The sequence below is a fragment of the Podarcis melisellensis genome (assembly GCF_964234715.1).
Source record: "Podarcis melisellensis genome assembly, chromosome: 4".
Taxonomy (NCBI): Eukaryota; Metazoa; Chordata; class Lepidosauria; order Squamata; family Lacertidae; genus Podarcis; species Podarcis melisellensis.
Window position 1 is genome coordinate 85,846,930 of NC_138531.1, and position 24,653 is coordinate 85,871,582.

General features: G+C 44.8%; 1 protein-coding gene across 1 annotated transcript in view; it reads right to left on the reverse strand.

Moving 5' to 3' along the window:
• Window positions 1–24,653, reverse strand: part of ARHGAP42 (Rho GTPase activating protein 42) — a 168,818-nt gene that overhangs the window by 84,558 nt on the left and 59,607 nt on the right. Inside the window, exon 3 of the mRNA XM_081909678.1 lies at window positions 19,221–19,282. Coding sequence (XP_081765804.1) covers window positions 19,221–19,282 — 62 coding nt within the window. The remainder of the gene's footprint in view (window positions 1–19,220; window positions 19,283–24,653) is intronic.

Here is a 24,653-nt window from a genome sequence, read left to right on the forward strand (position 1 = left end):
CCATCTCTTAACCTTTTGGCATATATATATATATATATATATATATATATATATATGCAGGTTTTGGTGTCCTCGGGTGTCTTCCCGTGTAAAAGTTGGGGTGTCTAGGCGACGTTTCGACGAGGTCTCACTCGTCATCTTCAGGCTGGTGCTTTCGGCTTCTTGTTACTGGAACAGAGCAGGATCTCAGTGTTTGAGTTCCTATAAATACTGTTGAGGGGGTGTGGTGTATAGCCTCCAATGTTCTGGGCAGAGAGGAAGTTCCCAGGCTAGTGTGCCTTTTCTTCTTTTGTTCCTTAATTACTTGAGGGATATCTTGAGTGATTTCTTGAGTGATATCCTGAGTACCACTTAGGTGGGTCATTAGGTGTGGATTAGTTGCTAAAGTCTTTGTGTCTTGACCTCTTGAACTTTGTGAAGAGTTTTTCTGAGAAGATGGCTGTACTGCACTTAGTTGTGCTCTGGCTTGGCTTCGTGTATAGGGGCGAGCTGTGGTTTTGTGGCCTGTGTCAGCCAGATCTGTGTAGGGATTGCAGGGGGGTGCAGCATCCGGAGGTGCCACCATGGTTTGGCTACTGGATGGTGTCTGTAATTTATCTGTGGAGAGGGTCTGGGTTTGGGTCTGGTGTGGTTGATTGGTGATGGCGTTCTGTGTGCCTCTGGATCTGGTGTCAGTTTTTGTGGGGAGGGCTAATTTCCAGATGTCTGGCAAGCGGGATGTGTCGTCACGCTTGTTCATGTTGTGAGGGTGTTTCTCTATCTCGATGGCTTCCATGATTATTCTCTTGTGGTGATGTTCCATGTTAAAGAGCAATTTGGAATCTGCAAAATTAATTTCGTGTCCTGTTTCTTTCATGTGTTGGAAAAGAGAGGAAGTTTTTTCTTCTTTTTTGACGGCATTCTTGTGTTCTGCGATACGTGCATTTATTCGTCTGTTTGTTTGTCCAATGTACGTGGCTGGGCAGACTTTGCAGGGTATTTCATAGACCCCTTGGTTTTCCAACTGGATTTTATCCTTGGGGTTTCTGAGGATATTGGCTATTTTTTGGTTGGTGCAAAAGGCTGTTTTGATATTGTGTTTATGGAGGATTTTGCTAATTTTATCTGTAGTGCCCTTGATATAAGGAAGGAGGGCCATGCCATTGTTTTCTCCTTGTCTTGGTTTTTGGGGGGTGTTTCTTTCTGGATTAGCTTCGTAACCCTGTTTTGCTGGTATCCATTGGCAATTAACACATTTGAGAGATTCTGTAACTCAGTTGTCAAGTGGTCTTTGTCAGCCAGGCGTTTGGTTCTGGAGATGAGAGTCTTGGCTACGGAGTTTATTTGTGCAGGGTGGTGGTGTGATTGTGCATGTAAGTAGCGGTTGGTGTGTGTTTTTTTCTGGTAGATAGTGTGTCCTAGGGAGCCATCAGGTTTTTTGTAGATTAGGACGTCAAGGAAGGGAAGTTGGTTGTTGGCTTCTATTTCCATAGTGAATTGTATTTTGGGGTGTAGGCTGTTGAGATGTGTGAGGAAGCTATCCAGTTTTTCCTTCCCGTGTGGAATTTTGCAGATTCCAAATTGCTCTTTAACATGGAACATCACCACAAGAGAATAATCATGGAAGCCATCGAGATAGAGAAACACCCTCACAACATGAACAAGCGTGACGACACATCCCGCTTGCCAGACATCTGGAAATTAGCCCTCCCCACAAAAACTGACACCAGATCCAGAGGCACACAGAACGCCATCACCAATCAACCACACCAGACCCAAACCCAGACCCTCTCCACAGATAAATTACAGACACCATCCAGTAGCCAAACCATGGTGGCACCTCCGGATGCTGCACCCCCCTGCAATCCCTACACAGATCTGGCTGACACAGGCCACAAAACCACAGCTCGCCCCTATACACGAAGCCAAGCCAGAGCACAACTAAGTGCAGTACAGCCATCTTCTCAGAAAAACTCTTCACAAAGTTCAAGAGGTCAAGACACAAAGACTTTAGCAACTAATCCACACCTAATGACCCACCTAAGTGGTACTCAGGATATCACTCAAGAAATCACTCAAGATATCCCTCAAGTAATTAAGGAACAAAAGAAGAAAAGGCACACTAGCCTGGGAACTTCCTCTCTGCCCAGAACATTGGAGGCTATACACCACACCCCCTCAACAGTATTTATAGGAACTCAAACACTGAGATCCTGCTCTGTTCCAGTAACAAGAAGCCGAAAGCACCAGCCTGAAGATGACGAGTGAGACCTCGTCGAAACGTCGCCTAGACACCCCAACTTTTACACGGGAAGACACCCGAGGACACCAAAACCTGCATTCCTGTACCCGTGAAAATCTACGAAAGCATATATATATATATATATATATATATATATATATATATATATAGTTGGTAACAAACACTCACAGCTGAAAGTATATCTGAGTAAATCAGCATGACAAATCAGTCCACTGGAAATCGACAGACTTAAGTTACCATATTTACACAAATCTAATACATCATCAAATCTATGAGCACCCTAATTTTCTTGACGAAATTTGGCCAAAAAAGGTGTGCATTACATTCGAGCAAATACGGTAGTTGTATCTATTTATTTCATTGGCTCTTCTCTAAGTATGACTTAGATGGAAGCACAAAAAGATAAAAGTTTTTACTTGGGGCCTCAAAGACAGAAGAGTAGGTTGTGGAAAAAATGTATTTCCATACAGCATCCACGCTGAAAAGGCCCTAACCTTGGTTTAAACACTGAAGCAAGCCACAAATGAAGAATTTGGGGGAAAGATTGTCCTTTACTCCTTCCCATGTTTAACACTAGTAGAATCTCGCCAACACACATGTAATTAACACAAGTTGCAAAATCAAGCTTTTCCTGATATTGATTTTGGTTTAGCTTGGTACAGAATATATATATATATATATATATGCGCATAAAGTATACCCAGATGCCTGTTTAAAATATATTGCACTGCATCTTCACTAAGAACTTGTTTTATAAAAAAAAAATATGATTTCTGGCCAACTGCTATGATTTTCCCCACTACATTTATTACTAGCAATCTCTCTAGATAGGAAATCTAAATAGTCATTCCATCTGTCCCCAAAATTCCCCATTTGTGAGATTGAAGCTGGGTTCGTTGTAGTTGTAGTTGTTTGGTTTAAAGCATATAAATATTTAAAGAGAAGAAGCATCATTATACTTAAGACTCCCAGAACTGCAGTTCTTTTAGAGTAATTAAGTTTTAGTGTTTGAGCAGTGATGTATTTCAATGCTAATTGTGGGATACAAGGGCAAGACGACTGTGTGGAGCAAAGTTTAATACAGCTATTCTCCCCGCCTCACCCACAAATAATTTGAATTTGGTGGGTAATTTTTATCTGTTATAATCGCCTTCTACTTAACATACCAAATACTCAACTGTTGGAGATATTTTGATAGTTGGTGCTTAAAGCTGTCGGTTGAACTGGGGGAAAAGAGGCTAACATGTCAGTCATTACTCTTAAAATCAATTACCATCAGAGTACCTTGTCCATATGGAACAAGAACGACACACACAAACACCGTCAATGAGACCTCTCTGCAATAGGTTTCACGGCCATGCTTTACAACTTACTTGTAACACTCAGTATTATATAGCAAAAGCAAACCCTGAAAAGATATACTACAAATTAGGGATGGGGAGGAATCTGTTCTCGTTTTTGCACTGGGCGAACCCAATGTGATGCTTCCAAACTTGCCTGCGGACTGGAAGACAACTCTCCGATTACGCCCTTCTACGGATTGCAATTCATGGCACGCAAAAAACATACAAAACTATAAATTTCACATAAGGGATAAAGTACAAAATGCATAGTTTGTGGGGGAATGCATTGAAAAGCAGGTATTTTATGTAAAGAAGTACATGCAAACACATGTATAATTTAAATGTGAGCTTATTTGTGCATCCTTTTCCAAAAATACGTGCAAAAGGTGAACCTATAATCAAGCACCAGATAGGCAGCTTGGTCTAACCCTACTATAATTCCTTGAAGAGGTCCAGCAGTGGTTCTTGGGAACTATTTTCAGCCACGCTATTCCTCCTCATCAGTAATGTGCAAAAACCTCCCTACTACAGCCACAGGGATTTCCAGCTTACCAGAAAGTTAACATTGCATATTCAGGGCATTTCTCTGCACAAGTAGATATGTAATTTTCCCAAAGCAGGATTTTCTAAGTGAGTAAGTTTGGATTCTCAAATGGCAACACGTCAGTCCCTCCTCAAAGTGCTGACTGGTCTGTTGCTTCACCATCTGCCAGATTCTTACTCAGAAAACCAGACTATAAAAACACCCTAATAACTAATTGTGAAACAATTCTCTCTCTCGCTGTTCTCTGTTGCTTCGTCCCGCTCCCCAAACACACGCAAATCCAGGATCGATATTTAGAAACTTGTTGGTTTATTCAAACCATGTACTTTGGAAACAGCAACTTCTGGGGAGATCAATTGTATCCTTACTGATAATTTACACATAGACATTGTGGCACAGCCGACTTTTTACCACAAAATTACAACACCTAATGAAGACAGCAGAGAAATCGGTGCTCCACTAGATTTAAAGGCCCAAGATAAAGCAGGAAAATCAAAATGTGCTCGATATTGTGGAATACCATTAAAGGTTGGGCAGAAGAATAGGACTAACTTTGGCAGGTGCCTAAAATCATGCCAAGCACACAAACAAAAATAAAACTATACCAACAAAAAGAAATGTGGCCAAGTTAGATAGAGTTCAATAATTTGGGTAGTGCCATGGGAAAGGCCATTTCTCCAATTGCTACTTGCCCAAAGGTAAGGTCACCTGAAGAATTTGTCTGATGTACGGTGGTACCTTGGTTTTCGAGCATCTCAGAAGCCAATGTTTTGGTCTTTGAACACCGAAAACCCGGAAGTAAATGCTTTTTGGAAGCTGAATCATTTCCACTGTGTTTTTCTCAATTTTCTCAACTGAAATTGCTGACCGCTCTTTGCACCTTGGTTGTCAAACGTTTTGGAAGTCGAATTGACAACCGAGGTACCACTGCCAAGGAGGTTCATGCGACTTCAGGCATGGTTGACTTGGGTTTAGTATGCCTTCCATTCCTCTTCTATACCAAAGGGTGTGTGTGGATTACTCAAAAGCTGCAATAAAAGCTCTCTACTAAACCACAGAAATGAATGAGTACAGAAATGAATGCTGTGTTTCCCGTAGAACACAGATTTAAAATGACAGAGATTATTAAATTTGATACCGTAGAAAAATAAGTTGGCATGTTCTGGTACCTCCGTCAAGATCTGGAACTCAGCAAACACAAGAGATCCCAAAATGCTAATGTCACAAGAGGAGGTTTTGGTTTATGAGGTCATCTTAACAAGGAAAAACACACAAGCATTCCCAGGCACCCAAATGCTGGCTCTCAAAAATTACTAAGAAAAGCCTGTAATAAGTACCTTATGTTGCTGGTCACTGATTCCCCACCCCGCTCCCCGATTCCAGCTTTTCCACAAGCGGTAGAAGCCAAATCTTCATGCAGTGTGTACGTCAGGAATTCATAGAAAAGGGGAACTGTGGTCACAATTGTTTCTCCTTGTGAGGTTGACGTGCAAGGTGAACAAACACATGTAATTGCATTTTTATTTTTATTTTTTTTAGAAATGTTAACAGCCTGACGTAAACAAAATACAAACATGGGTTGGGTTTTCTTTTTCAGCAAGTCAATAGAAGCAGAATAGCATCATAGGGAAGTGTTTCAGGATATAATGGCTGACTAGATAAATAGAAGGGGAAGAAATGGAGGCAGCGAGAGATTTTACTTTCTTGGGCTCCATGATCACTGCAGATGGTGACAGCAGCCACAAAATTAAAAGATGCCTGCTTCTTGGGAGAAAAGCAATGAGAAACCTAGACAGCATCTTAAAAAGCAGAGACATCACCTTGCCAACAAAGGTCCATATAGTTAAAGCTATGGTTTCCCCAGTAGTGATGTATGAAAGTGAGGGCTGGACCATAAAGAAGGCTGATTGCTGAAGAATTGATGCTTGTGAATTATGGTGCTGGAGGAGACTCTTGAGAGTCCCATGGACTGCAAAATGATCCATCCTATCCATTCTTAAGGAAATCAGCCCTGAGTGTTGGAAGGACAGATCATGAAGCTGAGGCTCCAATACTTTGGCCACCTCATGAGAAGAGAAGACTCCCTGGAAAAGACCCTGATGTTGGGAAAGATGGAAGGCACAAGGAGACGGGGACGACAGAGGACGAGAGGTTGGAAAGTGTTCTCGAAGCTACCAGCATGAGTTTGACCAAACTGCGGGAGGCAGTGGAAGACAGAAGTGCCTGGCGTGCTCTGTCCATGGGGTCATGAAGAGTCGGACACGACTAAACAACTAAACAACAACAACAGATACTATCAGGGGTTTATGGGGTGTTAAGGGAAGAGGAGTGCCTCTTGTAGGGGACATGTCGTGCTTCTTCTGGGCTAGGATGCCTACCTTTGATCCCAAGTCTCCGCTGCCTTGCAGGATATCTCTGAGAGAAGGAAAGGCTAAACCCTACAGAAATCCACAGGGGAGTCCCTAAGGTGGTTGGAGGGTGCCTTGTATGCCTCCTTCCAGCAATTCCTGCAGCCAGGCTGGTGCCAAATGTATTGCTCTGTTTTCCTTTGGACCACATCAGCGAGGTCGAGTGATGGGTCTTGTTATCTGGGCAGCCCAGGACCTCCAAACACACTGCCTATGCTTGCGCCCCAGGGAGGTGACTTTGGTGCTGCTAATGCATCCATCTGATTTCACCCCTGGAAGGGCACTCCATTGATGGATGCCCACAATATATGATCATATGTTAGAAGGGATTGGAGGCTGTGGTCCACTTCACCTTGCCTTTAGGTACCATGGCCATAGCTACACTTATCTTGGTCCGGGTAAGGCAACAATGTCTTCCCACTGATTTTTGTAAATTGCTCTGAGAGCTCTTTTACCTAACGCATAGAATATAAATGCTTTAATGAGATATTACAGATGCAACAGCAACGCCACCCCCAATTTCTAGGCTCAGTTAAAAAAAAGCCAATGGTTGCATGCAATGCTAAACTAAGGGTGTGATTGTTATTCAGCCCAAGGGCTGGATCCATAACTGGTCCAGACTCTGTAGAAGACATCCGATGATTCAAATTTCACGCCAGGAGGAAGGACAGACTTATCTCCCAACCTTAGCACTATATTTCCACAGCATTAAGATCAGGACAAAGCTCTGCTTGAAGACAGGCTAAGAGAGAAATGATTTTGTATTCATGGCCCCTCTACATTGAGCAGCACTGACCCACAAAAAAAGCTGTTTGGGGGGTTAAGGAGAAGGAACAGAAAGAATCCAAGCGTAACTGTTGTGCTGGAAGAAAGTAATTGAAAGTTGTATTTTAAAATATCGTTTTCATGAATGAACATGTCCAGGCACCCAGCCAAAATCAGCGTAGCTGTTTGTAATGGTACCATGCCTGGGAGCCCTTAAAACGTAAGAGACTACTGTGCAGTCCTCAATTCAGGAAAGTCAGAACACAGATTCACACTACGCATGCCATAAAAACATCCTGAGAAAAGGGGCACAATTATTTTTAAATGTACAGTGGTACATACGCTTCAGGTTACATACGCTCCAGGTTACAGACTCCACTAACCCAGAAATATTACCTCAGGTTAAGAACTTTGCTTCAGGATGAGAACAGAAATTGTGCAGCAGCGGCACAGCGGTAGCAGGAGGCCCCGTTAGCTAAAGTGGTACCTCAGGTTAAGAACAGTTTCAGGTTAAGAACAGACCTCCAGAATGAATTAAGTACTTAACCCAAGGTACCACTGTAATACGAATGGGTGGCCAAGGAGTTGCTTAAAGACTGCATAGCAAGGGAAGAAGAAAATTGGTGTTTTATATATATAGTTTTACACACACACACACACACACACACACACACACACACTTACTTTTTAAAGGGAATACAGGAGTCCCACACTAACATTATAGCACTTTAGAATTTTGCATGTGGTGGCCTGGCTCTGGCATTGTGGTGCCAATTCTCTCACGACTGGGGGGGGGGGGTAAGTCTGTGCTTCCTGGAGACTTGAAAGGAACCCTCAAACTCAGAGTCATCCTTGCATTAAGAGAAAAAGACATTTATAGTCAAGTGATGGGCTCATTCTAACACCTCATTATCTTTTTCATACAATTTAAGCAGGCGGACAGGTGACCACCTCTCCCCAAAAAATGTCCCTCTTTCAAAAGGAGCAAGATTCCAACCCTCCAGAGCAAATCAGGAGTGAGCACAGAGGTTTGCAGCAGGGAGGCAAATTTCCACTGCACAAGCAGAAATCCTTGTGATAGTGGATCCATTTAGCAGGATACCTGCAGTTTCTTAATCATGAATTAGAAATCCTCAATTGGAGTCTCACCTTTGTGTGCATATGCTGGGCGACCTTAGGTGAGCTGTTTACTATTGTTGCACTTATTAGTTGCTTTTTTTACAAAAGGCAAACTCAAAGTGACTTCCTTTAATTAAAGCCAGCATAAAACAAAGCAAAATAAAAGCTAAAAAAACATTCATGTATATAAAATATGGTCTAACACATCCTACGCACTAAAAGGAGGCCGCACTATCTAAAACTCTCCAAGTCAAAGGCCAAAATCCTGGCTGAAAAGAAACGGTTTTGCCTGGCACTAAAAGTAGGCAATGATGGGACCAGGAAGGCCTCCCTTAGGAGAGTGTTCCATAAGTGGGGAGCCACCACTAAAAAGGTCTGTTCTCTGGCTGGCGTCCACCACACCTCCCTCAGAGAGGGCACATGGAGAAGGAAGTCTGGGTTGGTTGAGCTTCAGCTGTAGACTGGTCCACCAGGAATGCCTTTAACGTTCTTAGATTCTGGAAGGTATTCCAGAATCTAAGAACGTTAAAGGCATTCCTGTTGGACCAGTCTACACGAACTTTTTAGTTCAGCAACAGAAAGTTGTCTATGGTAAACCGCTTTAGGGAATTGTTGCTGTTGTCACAATCAAGCAGTGTATAAATTTTATGAAATAAAGAAAAATAAATAAACCCAAAAGCAACAGTCCTCTCCCACTATTTCCCCCTATTCAGGCATGGCCAAACTTGGCCCTCCAGATGTTTTGGGACTACAATTCCCATCATCCCTGACCACTGGTCCTGTTAGCTAGAGATAACGGGAGTTGTAGTCCCAAAACATCTGGAGGGCCAGATTTAGCCATGCCTGCCCTATGTATTCAGAAGCATGCTGTCTATGATCCTGTAGGTAGTATGCAACCATCATGACTAGTAGCCATTATTGCATAAGCCAGGTTTCCTCAAACTCGGCCCTCCAGATGTTTTGAGACTACAATTCCCATTGTCCCTGACCAATGGTCCCACTAGCTAGGGATCATGGGAGTTGTAGGCCAAAAACGTCTGAGGGGCCGAGTTTGAGGAAGCCCGGATAAGCTAAATTACATGAGCACTTGAAAGCACAACATGAGTGCTGAGCATCACCAACTTCTTACATTTTGGGGGAAATTAAGAGCCTTGTTCCTGACAGGGTGTGACGCGCTCATCGTTTCAGAAGACAGCTTCGAGGGAAAGGACGAGAAACTGATTGCTTTCATAAATGAGAAAAGGCAAGTGGCTTTGCCGTTTGAAATCCCATGCTACAATCAGTTTGCACTTTGGCTGAACCCAGCCTGGTAATATTATCTATCCCATTCCCACAGAGGATGTGTTGAGAGAGAGAGAGAGAGAGAGAGAGAGAGAGAGAGAGAGAGAGAGAGAGAGAGAGAGCGCGAGCGCACCAAGCTGTGTAGTGCACCTTTTAAAAAAATAATAATAATTTCATGGCAGTTTTGAAAGCTATGCAAGTTGTGTTGTGGTCTGCCACCTCAGCAAAAGGTTTTATTAAGTGAAGTGGAAATAGTAAAACCCTGAAGGGCATTATGCCCTACAATCAATATTATTTGCGTGTTCAGACCCAGAACTCCCCCCCCAAAAAAATTCACACATGACTTAAATTTTGGTTTTGGTTTTTGGCAGAATTTAGGCCACAACTTGATTGATTAGAGCAAGTGACTGGTTGCATAGGCTCTGGTTTGACTAGCTCCCTGCCATGCAGGTAGCGCTGACCCAGGGCACCAGCATAGGTCAGCCAAGGGTGAACACCTGGATAAGCAGAAAGCCGGGCACGGGCTAACTCTGCCACCCCTGGACTCAGGCACGGGCACAATCCCCTCTCAGGTTGACCAAACCATCGAGTCCCTGGATTCCTTTAACGGAATACCCTTCACATAGGAATGGTGAGAGCGTTCTCCCATCCCTATCACCTGAACCAGAGCCTATCCGCAACCTTACTAGTTGTGACAATTTGCTATGCGGCAGGAGAAACCCAAATGGCAACAGCCAATCAGCCAAGTGGGGAAAATTCCTGCCGTGCTCCTGTCCCAATGACAGACAACACACGATGGCATAGCAAGGTCAAGCGCAAAGCCCTAAAAGTAGGGAGAGGTGGGCGGGTTTTCCGAATGCACGTGGCAAAAGAGGAAGCTCTGAGTCACGTGCATGGGCATAAATAGATCCCTCGAACCGTTTGGACTGCGTCCCATTGGCCAGATTACACCCAGCTTCGAGGAACCTACCAATCGGGTGTTGTGGCTGTCCAAATGTACCCACCCACAACACAGGGTGTCGGTTTTCCAGGTCTCACCACAAATGCCCTCTTTAAGGGAGGACCCGATTTGCAATATCTTTGCTGGCAGAGGGTTGTGAGGGGTTCCACGCAGCAAAACGAAAGCACACATTTCAGACTGAAGATCAAAGTTTCCCGGCTGGATGCGTTCTGTTGTGCTCTCTTTGTAACGGGTTGGATTAAATCATAGCATCCCAGTGGTCAGAAACAAAGGAGACAGAGAGGGCTTTTTTAAACCTAAACGGGAGTTGGCAAAAATACAAGAGATCTACATCAAAAGCTTCTTGAGTGATAGGGCTGAAAATCAAGGTAATGCCAACAGAGGAAAAACAGAAAACAAATGGTGGAAGGGCACAGCAACACTACACAATCTGTGTTAATTTAAATCTGGGGCCTTTCACAACCTCAAGAATATGCTAGACCTTATAAGGGGGCATAAATAGGTGCCGCTCTGGCAGGAAGGTAAACGGCGTTTCCGTGCGCTGCTCTGGTTCGCCAGAAGCGGCTTGAAGAGGAACGTTTTTGCCTGGTGCATAATGAAGGTGCCAGCCGAACTTCTCTGGGGAAAGCATTCCACAGACAGGGAGCCACTGCAGAGAAGGCCCCATTCTCGTGTTGCCAACCTCCGGTCCTCTTGTGGAGGAGGCACACTCCTCTTCCTGATTTGCCCCATCTACATGCCTGTGAAAACCACATACTCTCTTGATGTACACAAAGGGAAGAGAGAGTGAAGCTTGTTTTGCTAGAAAGCTCCTCCTGGTTGTTCATTTGCTCTGAATTGGACGCAGAAACCTCCCGAGTCTTGAAACCAAAGCACAGCACCACTACGTGTGACCAACCCACCAAGTTCCCATGATCTGTGCATTTTCTGGCTCCAATAATCTTCATCCTGAAACGGAACTCGCAGTTCAGCCTGGAATGGAATGTTTCGTGTCACTGTTAAAAAACAGTGGTTAAAAATAAAAGCTTCTTAGACGGGAACGGGTTTTGGAGCAATTTGCTCTCGGAGAAAGAGCAGCCAAACACTTAAGCGTATCGTATGACGCTAGCATACCTGGTTTACTTTCTACCATGACCCCAGGATAAACCAGGCAATTCCTCCACAAACACCAGGGAGAAGAGAAGAGCTCCCCAAAGGGTGCCTCAAACAAAGCCTATTCTTGTTCCCATCGAGTCAACAGCAGCTCTGATCTGGATTTCAATCTCTTGGATTAAGAACACATGAAATTGGCTATCAGATCTCTTTAGCCTGCTGCTAATCATGAAACGCAATAAACAAAGGCAGCATGGACCTCATAGAACGTGGCAACACAGATGTTCTCTAAATTCCACCCGACCCAACTAGAAAGGGGATGGGGGTCAGTTCACTGCTCAACATAACATGCCACTATTTGGCTATATTATCCAGAGCTCCATGAAATCAGTCATCACCTTCATATAGGGAAGGTCCATTGTTCTGCAGGAGACCATCTCCTTCCCATGCAGAAGGTCCCAGAGTCAATTCCTGGCATCTCCTGGTAGGACTGGGTATGTCTGCAATGATGTGCTTTCTTACTTAACTGGGGTCCATTGTGGATGCTTCCAAACAGGCATTTACTGTGATGAGATAGATATTCTTCATGCATGCAGGGTTTCCTTCTTTATTTTTTTGTAGTGTCCTCATAGAATTGTAGAGTTGGAAGGGCCCCTAAGGGCCATCTCGTCCAACCCCCTGCAATGGCATCAAAAAGCCAGGCTGTATTCTCTACCCACCCACCCACCTACTGTATCCTTGACCATTTAATCTAGACTTGCCCTTTCCATGAAAGATCCTTTTTTTTAAAGATAGCACCTTCCTGCCAACAACTCAATGGATAGAGCCTAGGGCTTGCTGATCAGAAGGTTGGTGGTTCGAATCCCTGCGACGGGATGAGTTTCCGTTGCTTGGTCCCTGCTCCTGACAACCTAGCAGTTCGAAAGCACAAAGTACAAGTAGATAAATAGGTACCGCTCCAGCGGGAAGGTAAATGGCATTTCCTTGCCCTGCTCTGGTTCGCCAGAAGTGGCTTAGTCATGTTGGCCACATGACCCGGAAGCTGTACACCGGCTCCCTCAGTCAATAAAGCAAGATGAGCGCCACAACCCCAGAGTCGGTCACGACTGGACCTAATGGTCAGGGGTCCCTTTACCTTTACCTTTATATGCTGAAAGGAACAGGGACCTGCTGTAATGTCTGCATATGTGCTGTTTTGATGTTCTAATGCAGGCTTCCTCAACCTTGGCCCTCCAGATGTTTTGAGACTACAATTCCCATCATCCCTGACCACTGGTCCTGCTAGCTAGGGATCATGGGAGTTGTAGGCCAAAAACATCTGGAGGGCTGAGATTGAGGAAGTCTGTTCTAATGCTCACTACATACTGGGCAGAGCAGGAGATATGGCACACCTAGCATCCAATCCCATCTATGGCACCTGGTTTCGAATTGAAACCATACTCAATTTTAATTTGCACTTTTTTGCACAACCTGTATATATATTTTTTTGTATTGTTCAGAAACCGCTCAGGGCCTCATTGCGAACAGTAGACTAAAAATCCCGTAAATAAAACAAAACAGTCCCACAGTGATGCCTGGGCAGTTCAGGCTTTTCCACTAGAAAGCCTTGCTCCAGGTGCAGTAAGGAAGGAAAGGAAAGAAGGAAATTTCTCTATTGCAGCCTGGCAAGGACACTATCTTTGCAAATGTGTACAGTGTGCTTTCTCTTCTCTGGGACATCAACCTGAGGAACTAGGATAATACCCATCTAAAAACAACCTTAATAGCGGAGTAAGCTCACCAAGGCTTTTAGATAGTCAAGATCTAAGCAGCCATGACGGCCATATAATGGAAGCACTTCCTAGAGAGCTTTGTATCAGCTCCTACTCCAGTTTTCTTCCACCAAGAACATCAGAGCTTTGATTAAGGATGGACTGAGTCCTGCTGCTTTTAAGATCACACTTGCTCCCGCCTCATTTGTTCTATGTAACTAATTCTGAGGTTGTTTTCCATCCTTTGCCACTTTGACAGGTGAGTTTAGAAATGCAATTCAAGTACTGTATCTTCCCATGTGTAAGATGCCCCATGTATAAGACGCCCCCTATTTTTTTTAACCCAAAATTAAGAAATCAAGTTGTTAAGGAGGTCACTTCCACCAATCGCTCACCCGCCTGCCCGCCACTGCCACTCGCTTGCCACAGCCACTGCCGATCGCACATCTCGCCGCAGCCACCAATTGTCTGCCCGCTCGTCGCCACCAATAGCCTACCAGCCCACTTGCCGCAGCCACCAATCGACTGCCCACCTCACCACAGCCACCAATCACCTGCCCAATTGCTGCAGCCAATTGCCAGCAGGCCATGCCGCAGCCACCAATCACCCGCCCAATCTCCTATTTGCTGCTGCCATTAATTGCACGTCCCCTCTCTGCATTCACTATCTGTGTATAAGACGACACCAAATGTTTGGCTTTTTTTTTTAAAGCAAAAAGCATTGTCTTATACAGTGGTACCTCGGGTTAAGTACTTAATTTGTTCCGGAGGTCCGTTCTTAACCTGAAACTGTGCTTAACCTGAAGCACCACTTTAGTTAATGGGGCTTCCTGCTGCTGCCGCATCGCCAGAGAACAATTTCTGTTCTCATCCTGAAGCAAAGTTCTTAACCCGAGGTACTATTTCTGGGTTAGCGGAGTCTGTAACCTGAAGCGTATGTAACCTGAAGCGTATGTAACCCGAGGTACCACTGTACATGGAAAAATACAGTAAATGAAGGGAGGAATACGGGCTTGCCACAAAATGTATGAACTACTGACTTCTTTGGCCATGGCAAAGAAACTGGGGTTCATTTTCCTGCCTGCCTCTGCTCTGCTGCCCTGCTAGCTGCTTCCCAAATTGGTGTCCATTTGCTTTTAATTTAAAATGTTTATAACCCACCTTTCTGCGGAATTATGGCAAGAGTAGTTTGAAGAGGATGCTAAGAAGTCTTCCCTCCCCACCAACATTTAAGAGTTCTCTAGAGAAAGAGAATGACTATTAAACAATCTTGATTCTATCTATCTATATATATGTAGATATGTCCCCAAGGGCTTATTCTGGCCTTCCCCACCCCCATCTTAATGCTTTTCATCTTCCTTGAGCTTCAGATAAATGGAAGGCTGATGGGAGAAAAAAGGAAGAACTATTTATAAGCTGCTCTCCAAGATAAATTACTTTGTGCGTCTTCAAGAAGAGCCTTGGAATCTATACAGAGGATCACCAGACCAAGCAGGGGAACAGGATCATCAGATAGGCAGGGACACAGCAGCACCAGAAAACGTGCTGCCCTAAAAAGAAGGAAAACGAAACTCTACAGATAGTGAAGAAAAGTGAAGTGTGGCAGCTCCAGCTCTATTAATCTTCTGTAAGTAAGAAGAACAGTGTTTTGTGTAGCTCTCGGTTTCAGAAATATAAAAAAGATACATGGTTCTCTTTTCTCCTACTCTGCAGTGTTCTAGACAAAAACTCCTGGGCACCCGAGTTTGTTTTTAAAGCTATTTTTCATTGGCTAGTAAAAAACGGACTGTGAGGTATTCTTTATTTCTGGCTGTGAATGGCTACGATGGGAGCATTACCGAGGCATCTCCATCTATCACTAGTGCTCTCCTGAATGCACACAAAAATTACTCATCTAAATCTAATGCTACAATAGCAGTCCGCTCTGCCGGCAAAAACATCCATCCACTTTTCCAAGAGAGCATTAAGGTGGCTCGCATGGCAATGCTTCACGCAAGACACCAACTCTTATACACAAATTAGAGGCACCCAGCATGCCCCTGTACTTGTATATGAAAGCTGAAAAACAAACCCTAATATATCCAAGGATGGTACCATGATCTGCTGTCTACAGCTATTTAGCAAGCCCCCAAACCACATGGCGCAGTCCTTTGCCATTTCAGACAGAAGGGAGGGAGGGAGCCGCATGTTTGAAGGCTTCCCAGTTTTTAAAACGAGGCCTATCTGAACATGCAGTGAATTTGAAAACAACTTGGATCCACTTTTACCAACCTGCTGCTCTCCAGATCTTTTGTCCCATTAGCCGCAGGAACAGATATTGGGAGAACCACAGTTTTTAAGTCAAATGACTGCTTGCATGGCATTGAAGAGATGTAAGTAAAGGTAAAGGGACCCCTGACCATTAGGACCAGTCATGGCTGACTCTGGGGTTGCGGCGCTCATCTCGCTTTATTGGCCAAGGGAGCCGGCGTACAGCTTCCGGGTCATGTGGCCAGCATGACTAAGCCGCTTCTGGCGAACCAGAGCAGCGCACGGAAAAGCCGTTTCCCTTCCCGCCGGAGCGGTACCTATTTATCTACTTGCACTTTGAAGTGCTTTCGAACTGCTAGGTTGGCAGGAGCAGGGACAGAGCAACGGGAGCTCACCCCGTCGCGGGGATTCAAACCACTGACCTTCTGATCGGCAAGCCCTAGGCTCCGTGGTTTAACCCACAGTGCCACCCGCGTCCCTGAAGAATTGTATCCAGACCTAAAGTCATTGTACATCTCTGACACGTACAACAGAGAACCAGCGTGGTACAGTTGTTAGGGTGTCAGGCTACAGAGATGCGAGTTCCAACTCTCACAAAGCTTACCAGGTAACTTTTGGACTTGCAGTCTAACCTGCCTCACAGGCTTGAAGCATAAAAAGGTAGGCGAATTGTGAAAATACATCCTGGATTTCGCAGGAGAATGCTGGGCTGACAGTGATCACCATCGCAAGAAGCGTGGTTTGCATTTTTCCTTCCCTGCAAGCTAGCAAGCAGCCTTGACAAAGAAGTTGGGGGTGGGTGGAGAGGACGATCTGAACTTTTGCTTTGGTGTTCCGATGGCTTTATATTGGAGATAAGACTTTTTATTATATTTTCTTCATGCAAGTCAAAGTTAAAATGTGCTCTCACTTAAAAGGTCACTGCAAGCACCTCACTAAGGTTAATAGATTCCCCATTTAAAATTTCACGTTTCAATGCCATTACCGTAAAAGGAAAACTATGAGCTGAAAGAATGCTGGATATTTAAGGAGTCTGATAGTTCACTATATATGTATATAGCTTGCAGACTTTAATGTTCTTCCTGGACTTTGAAAATAATTACTCCCTTGTTTGAAAGCTTTCCTGTTAAACTTTAGCTTGTAATAGACTTCAGAAGCAACAGAGGAATGGTGACCAGCGCCTGCCAGGTTTCAGTACTATAAGTGGGCTGCTTGAACAAAAGAAACCTTTATCACACAACTAGTTATGATGCATAGGGACATGGGTGGTGCTGTGGTCTAAACCACTGAGCCTCTTGAGCTTGCAAATCAGAAGGTCGGCGGTTTGAATCCTTGCATGCAGGATCCTTGCTCCCGTTGCTTTGTCCCAGCTCCTGCCAACCTAGCAGTTCGAAAGCATTCCAGTGCAAGTACCGCTGTGGTAGGAAGGTAAACAGCGTTTCCGTGCACTCTGGTTTCCCTCACAGTGTTCCATTGTGCCAGAAGCGGTTTAGTCATGCTGGGCACATGACCCGGAAAGCTGTCTGTGGAAAACGCCAGCTCCCTCGGCCTAAAAGCGAGATGAGCGCCACAACTACACAGTTGCCTTTGACTAGACTTAACCGTCTAGGGATCCTTTACCTATGATGCATACATGGCATGGTAGCAACTGGAGACCCTTGGGCCAAATCTGGCCTATGGAAGGGTACTAGTCTGAACAACTAAGAGCTTGGTTCAGCTACTATTTCAAGAATAAAACTGGGTGGCAGAAGGAGAATTTGGCATGCTGCTATCAGCACTTTGGGGAAAGGGTGGCATAAAAGTGTGATAAATAGAATGTCGTCCCCGCCCACCACTGACAACCCAACAGAAGAATATGACGACAGTGGAAGTGGCAGCAGCTGGAATAGATGCGGCTCACTAGGGAAGAGCTGAAACTGAGTGTTAGAGCAGGTGCTTTGCATACCAAAGATTCCCGATTCAATCCCCAGCATCCTCACATAAGCGCTGGAATAAATCCCTGCCTGAAAGCCTCAAGAGTTGTCAGTCACTGTAGCTGATACTGAACCTACCCAACCTAAGATGAACTTATAATGTCTGGTTTCAATAGATTTTTCAAATGCTTAACTCAGTCTTTTAGATAAGTTCATGACGATACCAACAAAAGGTAAGTTCGGCGTTATTCACAATACCGAGAGATGCTAGTAGAGTTGTAGATAAATGTTAATAAAGTTGTAGACAATGAAGTTGTAGATGACAGGGTGCTGGCGTTTTGCACCTGTTTCACCCTGGCAGTCCAAGTAGTCAAAAGCCTGCTGTTTGCCCCCGATGGGGTCCTTTTACTGGGGCTTGCAGGTAGCACACTCCCAAGATAGTTTTCCGGCCTTCTTCAGTGGTCTAATCTCAAAGTCTTGATTCTATATTGTTACTCAGTCTTATAGAGAATACTCTTTCTTGGCTTAAGATTAAGAGACTGATTAGGAAGCCGCGTGGAAAAGTTAGGTTGAGAATCTGGCACATCACCTGTCACCCATTCCCTTTCCCAGAAGTAATCTTCAGCAAGGAAGCACACTTATGGTTGAATTCTAGAAAACAGGATCAAATGTATGTGGTCTGAAGACAGAACACTAGCCACACAAATTCCCGGTGTAGGCAGTGGCACTAGCACCAGGAGGAAGAATCTCAGAGTCATAGAATTGTCGAGTTGGAAGGTGCCCTGAGGTTCATCTAGTCCAATCCCTTGCAATGCAGGAATATGCAGCTGTCCCATACAGGGATCAAGCCTGCAACCTTGGCCTTATCCGCTCCAGGTGATAGCCAACTGAGCCATTTTGTAAGAAGACAAGCAGCTACATAGTTCTGTGCCCTAAGCTGCAGCTGAGCATCATTTCAGAAAAGAAAAGAAATCTAAAAGTCTGGAATTTGAAAGAGAACTTGAATTTAAGTCTTGAAATGTACATTTTGTTTTATTTTGTATTTAGTGTTTAGGGCGCAACTTTCCCCAAAGCATACCTTTCCAGATGCCTTCATTCTCTAGTAGAATATTAATGAAGTGGCCGCATCTGTTGTAAGCAAGTTCTCTTCAGTTCAATATTTTATTTAGTGCCTTTCTAACCGTGCCTTCCCCTGAGGAAGTGAGTGATGTTCTGTCCAGGCTCAAACCAAACCTAGGCCTGCTTGCTTTTCCAAGTTTGTTGTGTCACAAACCATGTCCTAAATAGCAGCTCAACAACCATCTCCTGTATGCATCTGGGATGAACAGACCACACTTTGGCATTCAAGGGCACCCACTATGGTAGAAGGCATGCTAAGGTCAACGTTGCAAAATGTGCAGAACTCCCAATAATGCATTCATCTGGGGTTTGTCAGGAAGCAGTGAAAACAACAACAACAACCCAGATTATTGCGTGCTGAGATTTCCATAAACATGAATGAAAAACAGGAGCTTTTCCGGGAGAAGAAAAACACAGAAGGAACAGACTTACCAGGCGTCTCCTCTCCTCTTCTACCGCAATCAATAACCGGGCAAACTCCTTCAGTGACTGGGCTATGAGAGAAGAGGGCAGGGATTGGAAACAACAAGGCAGAATGAATTAATTTTATATTGCAAAGTCATTGCTAGTCTTCACACAAGGAGTAAGTGGCGCTTATGAATTCTTAAGGTTCCCCCTTGAGGTAGGGGAACGGAAGCAGTGAAACTGGATTAGATTTGTCACGCAGGACTATCCTCAAGATCCCTTTCTTAATCTACAGTGCAAGGCCCCGACCTCTCCACGATGGAACAAATCCATCACAAATGGAAGCCTCCGGGAAGAGCCCCAGAAATCAGAAGTCAAATGCTCAACACTTCGAAAACCTGTTTCGGGAGGATAAGATTGTCCTCCGTACAGTGTGAGGAGACGTTCCTTGGAAATGGTCTACATGTTAAGTCTTGCCCTGGGAATGCCATAAAAAAGCACAAACAAAAAAAGCCACAGTTTCCCTGTAGGGAGAATTCCAATTTTAAGCCTACATTTCTTCTTGTGTGAAAGGCAGGCATTCTTGGTCCTTGCCTGCGTGGTTTACAGCAGGGGGACAGCTACTTGTTACAGCAGCTTTCCCAACCTAGTATGTTCCAGATGGTTTTTTTTAACAGAATCATAGATTGTAGGGTTTGAAGGGACCCTGAGGATCATCTAGTCCAACCCTCTGCAATGCAGGAACAGGCAGCTGTCCCATACAGGGGTCAAACCTGCAACCTTGCCATTATCATTGCCATGCTGTAAGCAACTGAGCACGACAGAAGCTCTGCAAATTAGATCTCCTCCTTGTTGCAGATTAGGATATTTTTGATTAAAGAGAGGAGACAGAATATACAGTGGTACCTCAGGTTAAGCACTTAATTCGTTCCGGAGGTCCGTTCTTAACCTGAAACTGTTCTTAACCTGAAGCACCACTTTAGCTAATGGGGCCTCCTGCTGCTGCTGTGCCGCCGAAGCACGATTTCTGTTCTCATCCTGAAGCAAAGTTCTTAACCTGAAGCATTATTTCTGGGTTAGCGGAGTCTGTAACCTGAAGTGTATGTAACCTGAAGCGTATGTAACCTGAGGTACCACTGTAAATCGGGAGAAGATGGATTTTGAAAGCTTGGTTCAAATGACCATGCTCTAGTCTAAGCAACTGAGCTATCCAGCTCCCATCAACCCTGGCTAACATGCTCATGGCTGGAGCTGATGGGAGTTGTTGTCCCAAGCATAAGGAGGACACCAGGTTGATAACGGCTACAGTACAGAATATCTGCCATCCATACAGTGGCAGGGAGGTGAACAACTCCCTAGGTACCATTTTCAGCATTCTTCCTATACGTAACTCAAGTGATAGCTGCACCAGCAACAATGGTACCAAGCGAGAGAAGGCTCCCTGCCAAATGCTCCTGCCTGAATTTATTTGATTACTGCAAAGAAATAGCATCTAAGGAGAACGAGGCGGTTTCCGTCTCCTCGGCGGATATATTCTGGCCAAGAAAATATCATTTATATTCATTCTCTGAAGTGCGCAATCATCTGTTTTTCTAATCAAGAGGTGCTCTCTTCTGAGCACTGGAGGATAAGGCCACATTCCATTCGGTGGTAGGCTGGCAACCCGCAGGAGTCGAGCACGACGGATGGAAAACAACGCGCAAAACAGAATGACACATAAACCCAAGGTTGATTAAGTATCTCGATTAAGCACTTTGCCTTGCTATTGTTGTTTCAAGAGCCTGTTGTTAGTTTGAGAGTGCCTAAAATCTACTAGGCACCCTAGCGAAACAGAAACAGAGGGCAATTCCAGCCCATTGGCGCACAACATAAATTAGACAAAATAAGACACTGCAGGAAAATTAGGGGGGTCGGGATGGGAATGGCATGTCCGTTTCCTGGGTCAATTAAAGTAGAAATACAAACGGCAGACCGTCAGGGGGAAAAAGAGGTTTCATGGGAAATTTAAAGAAAAAAGAAAGCGTAAGAGAGAAATGGACAAGCGTAAAAACAGCAAGCAACGAAAAAGCTGGACCTCCAGATATTTCTGAACCACAACTCCCTCATCCCTGACCAATGGCCATGCTTGCTATGGCTGATGGGAGTTGTAGTACTGCAACATCTGCCCTACCTTTTATTATAACTATGTCCAATTATGTGCAATCAGAATAATTACATTCTTACCCTGCTTAGCATTCCGCCTTCCTCTATACCCAGGCACAGGCAAACTTGGCCCTCCAGATGTCTTGGGACTACAACTCCCATCATTCCTAGCTAACAGGAGCAGTGGTCAGGGATGATGGGAGCTGTAGTCCCAAAACATATGGAGAGCTGAGTTTGCCTGTGACATATCTGCTCTTGGACCGGCACTCTGTACACAGGTAGTGGTGTATACTAAATTCTAGAGCACGCACAAACCCATAAGATAGATGGCTTGAAGAGTCCGCTAGCATTTGCCTCATGTTCTGGATGCTTGCTAAAGCCAGATTCTAGGTGTAAGGACCACTTTGATCTTTGGGAAAGGGCAGCATCTCACATGTTCTGTGTGCGAAAAGCTCCAAGGTTCAATTCCTGGCATCTGCAGGTAGGGCTGGGAATAATTGTCCGAAATCTTGGGAGACCTTCTGTCAGCAGGCTATATTAAATCAGATGGACCAATTAGCTGACTTCTCTACGTAGAACCGAGATGGCTCAATTGGTAGAGCATGAGACTCTTCATTTCTGGGCCGTGGGTTCGAGCCCCACGTTGGGCAAAAGATTCCTGCATTCCTGCAGATTCCTGGACTACATGACCCTTGTGGTCCCTTCCAACTCTACAATTCTGTCATTCTATAAAGCAGCTTAATAGGCTCCTAACTTGCAAATCCATGGGTTTGCAGCATGAGTGGCTTTTCCTTAATGTCGCACTACAAGAAGAGAAAGAACCAAACAGAAATCTGCCTCTTATCCTATAACAGATATACTGTTCTTTTCGGTGTATAAGATGAGATTTTTAAAATTAAAAATAAAGGTTTATAATTGGGGGTTGTCTTATATACGGATAGTGCATGGGGGGGGCAGGCAATTGGTGGCAGCCGCAAGCAGAAGATTGTCAGCAGCATTTGGGCAGGTGATTGTTGGCTGCGGTAAGGTGACCGCCTGCTGCTGCGGCAATTGGGCAGGTGATTTTCGGCTGCTTGCAGCAGACGACTGGTGTCTTTGACCATGTGTGCGATTGTCAGCCGGGTGAGTGATTGTCAGCAATCCGCCCCCCCCCCCGAAAGCTCAACAACTCTGGTCAATTCCCCCCCCCATTTCCTTAATTAGGAGTCCCCCAAAATAGGGGGCGTCTTATACACGGAGGCGTGTTATACCCGGAAAAGTATGGTAATCCTGCAGCATAATAAGAAACTGGAACAACACCCTTGTTAGGAAAGGTTAGGATGTTTGGGAGGAGGAGAAAGGAAATGTAAGAGAAGTGGAGAAATAGAGAGACCGCTCCCTTTTCTTCTTAATACAAGAATCTGAGGTCAGATGAAGCTCAGTGGTGGGTCCAGCAACAGGAAGCACTTCTTAACACAGCGGATTGTAAAACTAGTTATGGAATTTGCTGGAAGATACGCTGGTGGCAACTACCTGATGCTGCTTTAAAGGTGGGGTTAGACCATTTCAGGGACGCGGGTGGTGTCATAGCAGGGACGTGGGTGGCGCTGTGGGTTAAACCACAGAGCCTAGGGCTTGCCGATCAGCAGGTCGGCGGTTCAAATCCCCGCCACGGGGTGAGCTCCCGCTGCTCGGTCCCTGCTCCTGCCCACCTAGCAGTTCGAAAGCACATCAAAGTGCAAGTAGATAAATAGCTACCGCTCCGGCGGGAAGGTAAACGCCGTTTCCGTGTGTTGCTCTGGTTTGCCAGAAGCGGCTTAGTCATGCTGGCCACATGACCCAGAAGCTGTATGCCGGCTCCCTCGGCCAATAAAGTGAGATGAGTGCCACAACCCCAGAGTCAGCCACGACTGGAGCTAATGGTCAGGGGTCCCTTTACCTTTACCTTTGACCATTTCATGTAGGAAGGAAGCTATCAGTGGCTACTAGTCATAATGAGTATAATCTGCCACCAGGACTGGAAGCACACCTCTGAATACAAGTAGCTGGGAAACAACTACAGGAGAGGTCTCCTGTCTTCATGTTCTGCTAACATTCTTCCCAAGTCCATCTGCTTGGCTACTGGGCAAAACAAGGCGCTGGTCTACACAGACCTTTGATTAGACCAAAGAGGCCTTTAAATAGTGTGGCTGCACAGCCAAAGGGTTTTAATCCTGCTCCTCCATCATGCAACATCTCCATCATGCTCCTGCTCCTCCATCATGCCACAAACCAATATGCTATTCTTGTAATACCAACCAGTTTGAACCCTCACGTATTGAGGAAACATATGAATTTCTAAATTGAAAACCAGCAGATTTATTTGAACTGCTTGTTTTATTGGCAATTTAAAATCAAAAAAATCTGGTCCAGAGTCTCCTAGCTTGGTTAGACCCAGGACCTACATACAATCCTGAGCTACAATATTAGAACCTCTTAGAATTTACTTTTTGTGCCCCAAATTCTCCTCCTGTCTTCAAGGATGACCATATACAGTAGTACCTCAGGATTACAGATGCTTCAGGTTACAGACTCTGCTAACCCAGAAATAGTACCTCGGATTAAGAACTTTGCTTCAGGATGAGAACAGAAATCACGCAGCAGCAGCGGGAGGTCCCATTAGCTAAAGTGGTACCTCAGGTTAAGAAACAGTTACAGGTTAAGAACGGACCTCTGGAACAAATTAAGTTCTTAACCTGAGGTACCACTGTACAAAGGCAGGTCTCCTGTGTTTTTGTAGTTATACAGTGGTACCTCAGGTTAAGTTCTTAATTCGTTCCGGAGGTCCGTTCTTAACCTGAAACTGTTCTTAACCTGAAGCACCATTTTAGCTAATGGGGCCTCCCGCTGCCGCCGCACCGCCGAAGCACGATTTCTGTTCTTATTCTGAAGCAAAGTTCTTAACCTGAAGCACTATTTCTGGGTTAGCAGAGTCTGTAACCTGAAGTGTATGTAACCTGAAGCTTATGTAACCTGAGGTACCACTGTACAGAAGAGGGAATTTTGGAAAGTGCACCTTGTTCTGCATGGATGAGACCATGAGACTTCACAAAGTATTTTGCATCTGCTATAAATAAAGGGACTCTGTCAACGTTCCTACCTGACCCCCATTTATCTCTGCCTTTTATGCTATTTCGGAAGAAAGTCAAGCACATGAAAAAGGGAGATTGTGGTGGTGTGATCCAGCTGAGATCAAGGCACATTAGGAGTCTTGACTCACCAGTTGAAGAACCATGATTCAAGTCCTCTTGATATTTAAAAAATCCATCCACTCTGGTATGGAAAGGGTCAAGGGAACAA